This window comes from Penaeus vannamei, chromosome 26 (genome assembly GCF_042767895.1).
Source record: "Penaeus vannamei isolate JL-2024 chromosome 26, ASM4276789v1, whole genome shotgun sequence".
Classification (NCBI taxonomy): Eukaryota; Metazoa; Arthropoda; class Malacostraca; order Decapoda; family Penaeidae; genus Penaeus; species Penaeus vannamei.
Window position 1 is genome coordinate 20681354 of NC_091574.1, and position 7500 is coordinate 20688853.

The 7500-nt window shown below is 49.4% G+C and overlaps 2 protein-coding genes across 14 annotated transcripts in view; one reads left to right on the plus strand and one right to left on the minus strand.

Moving 5' to 3' along the window:
* Lrrk (Leucine-rich repeat kinase) overlaps nt 1–7500 on the minus strand; it is a 175654-nt gene that overhangs the window by 29710 nt on the left and 138444 nt on the right. For 10 of the 13 annotated variants that reach the window (XM_070140128.1, XM_070140127.1, XM_070140124.1 and 7 more), the window contains exon 1: nt 3301–6211. The exons of 2 other annotated variants lie outside the window; for them this stretch is intronic. In XM_070140128.1, coding sequence (XP_069996229.1) covers nt 3301–6196 — 2896 coding nt within the window. In that variant the 5' untranslated portion in view covers nt 6197–6211. Of the gene's footprint in view, nt 1–3300; nt 6212–7500 lie in introns of those variants that run through there. One more of the 13 variants, XM_070140132.1, reaches the window with a different exon arrangement.
* Phf5a (PHD finger protein 5a) lies at nt 577–2148 on the plus strand. The gene is made up of 2 exons (XM_027367863.2): nt 577–969; nt 1859–2148. Exons 1-2 carry the CDS (start codon nt 777–779, stop codon nt 1996–1998), a joined length of 333 nt encoding a protein of 110 aa, XP_027223664.1. The 5' UTR covers nt 577–776; the 3' UTR covers nt 1999–2148.

A 7500-nucleotide genomic window follows, 5' to 3' on the forward strand; every position in this document is an offset into this window, starting at 1 on the left:
AGGAGCGAAGGCAAACGAGAGGTGGAATGACGTGTAATATATGGCTTCCTAATCTGACAAGCATATCTTTCCTGTATTAAATACTTAAATAAATTCCATTTACTATTACTATGATATCAAATAAAAGGAGTGGCGCCAAACAATGTGACATAAATTAAGAAAAAACGTATACATACATATACATGTGCATACATATGTATATGTATATGTATATTCATATATATATATATATATATATATATATATATATATATATATATATATATATGCGTATGTATGTATGTCTGTATGCATGTATGCATCGCACGTACGTATGTACGTTTGTATGTGTCTGATATACATAGTTAAACAAAATAACAAGTTTAGTTAATCAAATTTGCCGCCAAAATATAATCTCCGCCACTCAACGCATATGATAAAACGAAAAGTCAAAACTACACTAAATAGCGAAAGAGAATATACCAGATCATTAAACAATTCAAAATCTGGCGGTGGCGGCATGAAAACAGGGTGCGGTGCCTCGTGCGCATGTCCCGCGAGCCGGTTTCGCCGCCCCGCTCCCTCCGCCGCCGCCATGTTGCTTCCAAACGCGTGGATCTTCGTGTCGAGTCAAGCGTTGCTGGCAGACGTTGACGTCAACCAAAACAAAACAAACGTTCGGCACATCAACTTGGCCCGGAGATTTCTTCTTCAGCGATAACTGTAGTATTAAAAGCAGTGACGAGCCGGAAGAACTAAATATCGACGGAGTATTGATCCGAGAAGCGTAGGAGAACATGGCGAAGCATCACCCTGACTTGATTTTCTGTCGCAAGCAACCTGGCGTGGCCATCGGGCGCCTATGCGAGAAGTGTGACGGCAAGTGTGTGATCTGCGATTCGTATGTGAGGCCATGTACGCTCGTGAGAATCTGTGACGAGTGCAATTACGGGTCCTATCAAGGAAGATGTGTCATCTGTGGAGGCCCCGGTGAGGATACGTGGATACTCGGTTTCTGTTCAATTGTGGTCTATAAAATGTGTTTTTTATTGTGGCTACACAATATTCTACTTATGTATATTCCTGATATTGACAGCTATATATCATGCTTTAGCTCTAAATGTGTCATCAGTTGTTATTAATGTAACATGAGGTAAATTACAAGATTCATATTAGCACTACATAATAACACAATCACTCTCCAATCTTGACAACTGTAATAAATATTTCATTCCCTCCTCCAAAGATGTGGAGTTATGGGGCCTTTAGAACTTGATGGCACTAATGTATTTACCACGTTGCCCCATCCTTCACAAACTCTTATCCGTGATCGGTGTAAAAAAGGATGGTCAAAAGCTTTCACAAATGAGCATTTTCACCCAAGAAATTTTGGGAATTTGAATTCATTTTCTTAATTTTTAAAATCTTCAACTTGTAACCTTTTGATGTTACATCTTGAAGTTAATTATATTGTTCTAATTCCCAAGTAGATGATCAAACCTGTTATCCTATTTTACGATATTAAATACAATGCATAGACACTCATGACATTGTAAATCGATCCTAAAATGTTGAATTTAAATCATTCAAGAATAAACAATTGCTAGAACTTATAGCAATACAAAAGTTGTTCCAGAAGCCCAGAAATTAATTCTAGTCTATATAATTCTCAAGCCATGGGCACTTAATTTTCACTTGCATAATTAAGCACTTTTAGTATCACATGATGTTAAGCAATATATATACTTATATTTTCTTTTTTCCTCTTTTAATATCTGTATAGAAACTTGTATTGATTTCAGCTGTAGAAAATATAATCCATGACCTATTAGAAGGTTAACACCATATTAATCTTTATTTTTTTTCTCCCTCACTACAGGTGTATCTGATGCTTATTACTGCAAGGAGTGCACAGTTTTAGAGAAAGACAGAGATGGTTGCCCTAAAATCGTGAACCTGGGATCTTCAAAGACAGATCTGTTTTATGAGAGAAAGAAGTATGGATTCAAGAAGAGATGAATGTATTTTTATATTATGTACCTAACTTTTTCCTTCTTTATATTTTGCACTGCAAGATATAGAAAGTTTTTTTTCCATTTTATACAAGTACAATAAGCATGTTTTGACACCTCTGATGAATTTATGATTATAATAAAAATATTAAAGTAATTGCTTTTTTTGTCCTCATTCACTTTGATTATTCACTCTAAAATGGTGAAGAGCTATGACATAACAGTTTAAATTATTATTATTATTTATTTATTTATTACCAAACAAACATATACAACCTGTAATACATTGTAAAATAAGATGGTGGGGATTAACTCATTAAAAGGTAATAAGTTGAGAAATCTGGAAAAGATATGAAAGAAAAGAAATGGGGAAGAAAATGACTGTTATCCTCCAATTAAGGACATAAAAAAATTATATTGATAGAAAATACAAAAGAAAAAAATATAATCCTTTTGTTATCAACAGCATTTTGTATACTTTTTTGTGTGTGTATGTGTGTGTGTTTACCTGCAAACACTATTACAAACAAAAACAAAATCGTGTGTATGTACATACATATAAACATAAATAATATTTATGTGTTTGTGTTTGCTTAAGAAAAGACGCATTATCTCCAAGTGCTCTCCCAGTCCAGATGAAAACATGAAACACGATAACGTGCAGAAAAATGAGCGAGACGGCCGCTGTATGATAAGAGACGCCAAGTTGCATTGTGGGATTTGGAGCTTTATTTGCCTACTGTTACTGAGCTTCACTTTACTTCCTGAACAGGTTTCCAAGCACAGGTGAAGGTGAAGGTGAAAACCCAACGCGAACACAAGAATGCGTGCTGAGCGGGAAAGGACGGGAGAGAGGGAGAGAGGGAGGGAGGGAGAGGGAGAGGGAGAGGGAGAGGGAGAGGGAGAGGGAGAGGGAGAGGGAGAGGGAGAAGGAGAGAGAGAGGGAGAGGGAGAGAGGGAAGGAGAGGGAGGGGGAGGGGGAGGGGGAGGGAGAGAGAGAGAGAGAGAGAGAGAGAGAGAGAGAGAGAGAGAGAGAGAGAGAGAGAGAGAGAGAGAGAGAGAGAGAGAGAGAGAGAGAGAGAGAGCACAACCAACGAAGCTCTACCAGAAACAAGCAGGACCCAGAGCAAGGGAAAGAGAGAGAGAGAGAGAGAGAGAGAGAGAGAGAGAGAGAGAGAGAGAGAGAGAGAGAGAGAGAGAGAGAGAGAGAGAGAGAGAGAGAGAGAGAGAGAAACACAACCAACGATGCTCTACCAGAAACAAGCAGGACCCAGAGCAAGGGAGGCCTGGCCACTGCTCCTCCAGTTACCTTGGTGCAGGACAGGGTAGTCGAAGAAGTAGCTGTAGGCATCCGAGGCCCGCTCGACCGACGCCTTGTCCATCTTGTTGATCTTCCGGAGTCTATCGTCCACATTCAACCTCTGGGAGGCGCTGGTGTCGCTAGCACTCCTAAAGATCAGATTGGTAAGCGACCCTCGCCTCGGATACGACACCTTTTGCTCCGAGTTCCTCCTGGCAAGCCTCGGTGTCTCCACGGTACTCGCGCGCCTCTGACCGCCCCCGGAAAACAGGTCGTTCAAGTTCCCTGACATCGAGCGCCGCACGCTGTCGTAACTCATGCTGAATTCGGAACCGCTCCCGCGCCGCTGCATCAGCCGTATCTTGAGCGATTCGCTGCGACTGGGCGGCTGGCTGTCGTTCTTATACTTCCACGACATCCGCCACAGGTTGAACCGCTCCGTGAAGCTGCTCCTCCTGGCCGAGGGCGCATCGGGGCCTTCCTGCTGGGAGCTTACGCTGTCCTGGAATCTGCCTTCGTCCTCCGACTCGAGGCGGTCGCCGCCCTCCTCCGTGATGGAGTCGGGCTCGTCGCCCACTTCGCTCGCGTCCACGACCTCGATCTTCCCTGTCTTGCTCAGCCGGATTCGCGACGACTCCTGCGCGTCCACGGAGCCTCTCCTGCTCACAACTTTGGGCTCCTCCAGCTTCTTGAAGGATGGCAACACGAACGTGCCGCCACAGCCACTTATTCTTACTCCGTCAGGCACCTCGTCTGAAGTGTTATCATCGCAGATATCTTGACTCGTTCTTGGCGAGGATGAATCTTTTATGGTTTCCGCCTCATCGTCGTCGAGTAAGGCTTCTCTTATCTCGTCAGGAGGAGGCGTCGGCGGCGACGTTGGCGTCTCCTTGCCGTCGTCGTCGTCGTCTTTGGCCTCGTGGACAATCGTCTTGTCTTCCGCGAGGGGCGTGACGTCCTTCCCGTCTTCGCCCTCCGCGCCGCCCTCTCCTTTGCTAGCCTCCCCCTCCTTCTTATCGGCGTCGGAGGGGAGCGTGGCCACAAACTCCCTGATCATGTCCCCGATGATGGCCGCCCCTCTCTCCAGGCCGATGTCCTTGACGTTGGCGGGGACTTCGTCGGGGGATTCGGCGATGCACTGTCGGATGCTCTGCGCCACGGTCTCGCTGCACACGTGGACCAGTCTGTCGAACGAGAATCTCCCTCCTTTCCTCTTCCACTCGTTGCGATCTAGAGCCGATTTCAGAGCGAATTTTGAAAAGATGATGTCTTTCGACGGCGCGACAGCCTCCCCGTGCGCACCTTTCATTTGAGTGTTTAGTGCAGCGGGCACGGAAGGGAACGTGCGAGCAGCCTCCAGCACCTCCTCAACGTCCCTCAGACTCCTCCTGCCATAGTTCGTTCTCCCTTGGTTTCTCAAGGGCGAATTTTCTTTCTCGTCGTTCTCGCGAAAAGTTTCTCCAGTTGTGCACTCATAATTCTTCTCTGGCATCGTGTGACCTGGGCTGAACCTGGCCTCCGTGACCTCCCGCCCCTCCTCAACCCCCAGGCTTGCCTTCCGCGGCATCTGGATGCTACCGAAGATCTCCCCGTAGCGCATCTGGCCGAGCGAGTCCTTCTGTTGGGCCAGCATCCTGGGGAGGTCCATGTCGGCGAACATGGACCAGCGTGTGCGACTGGCCCTGGACGGCAGTCTCCGGCCAGAGGCGTTTAGTGCGCTCGGAACAGCGGCGTTCCCTTCGACGAGCGAAGACGAAAGGCGCTTCCACTCACGCCTCACGATGGGCGTCTGCACGAGGATGTCTGCGGTCCTCCTTGCGGACTGTGGCTGAATGCTAAGCGGCGCTGTGCGTGCCGGGGGGCTTCTGGGGGACGCCTCCGTGGCCTCCGTGCCGACGTCCTCCGTGCCGTCCCTAATTACCCGTGAGCCGCTTTGTATGTCCTGCCGAAGGTTAGACCAAAGGGCGCTCATCGTCCTGTCTTCCGAAAGCCTGCTCTCCTGGTTGCTGTTCCAGCGCCGCCTCTCCCTCGGCGCCCCCCCGTCTCCCTTCGCCAAGTTCCTGCCGTTCAGCCTTTCCTCGCGCGCCCTGGCGGACTCCGCCTTCCCGCCTCCGGGCTCGCCGCTCGCGCCGTCGCCGACGAAGCGCCAGCACTCCCCGGAGACGTTGATGGGCTTGTAGCTCACGCCCACCACGGCCGTCTCGCTGTCCGTGTCCTCGCTGCTCTCGCCACTGCGCGTCGTGTAGCGCTCGCCGGCGAGGTCGCGGCGCTCGGCCACGCCGTCCAGCCGCGCCGCTGCCACCGCCGCGTCCAGCGCCTCGCTGCTCCGGAACATTCTCTTCTTGGCGCTGCTGAGGGCGCTGTGCTGCTCCTCCGACCGCCTCCTCATCCTGACCCGGCCTGCGTCGCCGTTCGGCCTGCCCGTGTCCGGCAGCCCTTTGTGCTTGGCCCCGTGCCAGCCGTTGGCCACGGGCCTGGCCTCCTCGCCCTCGCCATCACCGGCGTGCGACGGCCCGTACTTGGCCACCTTCCGCGGACTCTGCACGCCCGCGGGGATGGGCGTCCTAGGGCCTCGAGGGCTGTCGGCGTCCCCCGACTTCCTCCTCTTCGGACTCTGCTTGGGGCCCGCGTTGCAAGCGTCGCCAGCGCCGCGTTCGGACCCCGTCAGGGACCTGAAGGAGGTGGCGACGCACGCGTCCAGTGGGCGCTCCTTCTTCCTCGCCCTCCGTTTGTGCGTCCTGGCGTCCGCCGACCCGGTCTCGGAGGACGCCTTCTTCCTCACGCAGCACTTGCGGACGAAGGGCGGCGGCGCGCGCTCGCCCTCGCCGGTGTCACTCATCCTGACACTCTTCCTCTGCAGTGTGGGCGTGGGCAGCGGGCTGTCCGTCTCTACAAAGTCTGCCATGGCGCCGGCCCTCGCGACCAACTCCTGCAACGACCTCGCCTTTAGCGGCCTGCCCTTCGGAACGCGGCCGACGGCGCCCTTTCCCTTTTCTTCGGGGCGCCGCAACACCGTGGAATCACTCGCACTTCTTCGCCCGCCCAAGTTTACATACAAGCACGCGGCAAATAACAGACACGAAAGACAGCGTTTGACAGGACCTTTCTTCTCAGTAAAATGGCAAGTTATGCAATGATGATGGTAATGGTGGTGGTGATGGTGATGATATTGTTGATACTGATGATGATGATCAATGATTATGATGATAAACCCACATATAAATTACTGAGTATATAATAATCAACAACTGACCCCAAAACTAATAATACCAGAAAAAATGTAAAAACAACAACAATAATAATGATAATGATGATGACTATGATGTTAACAATAAATCACTAAATTAACTGAGAAATGTGATCAACAATACCACAAGACATGAAATTACATTAATCACGGTAACAGAACCAGATGAAATTATTGATCAGTACCATGACAACAATATCAAACTTGACCTAAGGCAACTATATAAGCGATCACTCGCAATCACTGCCATGTCACCCCATCCCCTAATATCAAAACCCAAGACATAAAGAATTAAAAACGTTTATATCAAGTCTTATGAAAGAAAGGTCGTATAATTGTCTTCTAACAGGTGATGGTACCTTAAATACCATATCTAATACACAATTTCATTACGGGTCCCCACCTTGAGACCACTACGAAATGATTCTCAAAAGCTCTATTTATACCAACCCTATCCATCCAGTCCATTTCATAATGATGACTTTCACAACAATAATTTCTAACAGAACGCACAGCACCTTTCCAAACTCGCGCTATCAACCAGTCATTTCTCAAGGAATTTTTTTTTCGGAACCCAAGTATCGGCCCCACAAGCACTCACGTCTGGAGTGGCGTCGAGCAACCGACAGCTCGCCCGATAGCGCCCGAAATGACGACTTCTTCGGACCGACGAACCCGACCGAAGTTCCGAGAAAGTGTTCTTGAGCGCGGCACTCGAAGAACACACCAAACAGAACGCAAAACACACGCGACCCGCCACAACGACCCCCAGACTAACGGACCAACTTATAAGACCACAAACGTCACCTTATTCCAGCCACGGCGCACTACCTATATACGTATCGATACGACTGCACGAAAACCCTCCTCCGCCTCTTTCCCCCGCAGCGACAGGCGGCCGCGGCAGAGCCCCTCGAGAGGCGAAGCGACACTAAGGGTTCCGCAGGTGCCTTTAAGCCCGC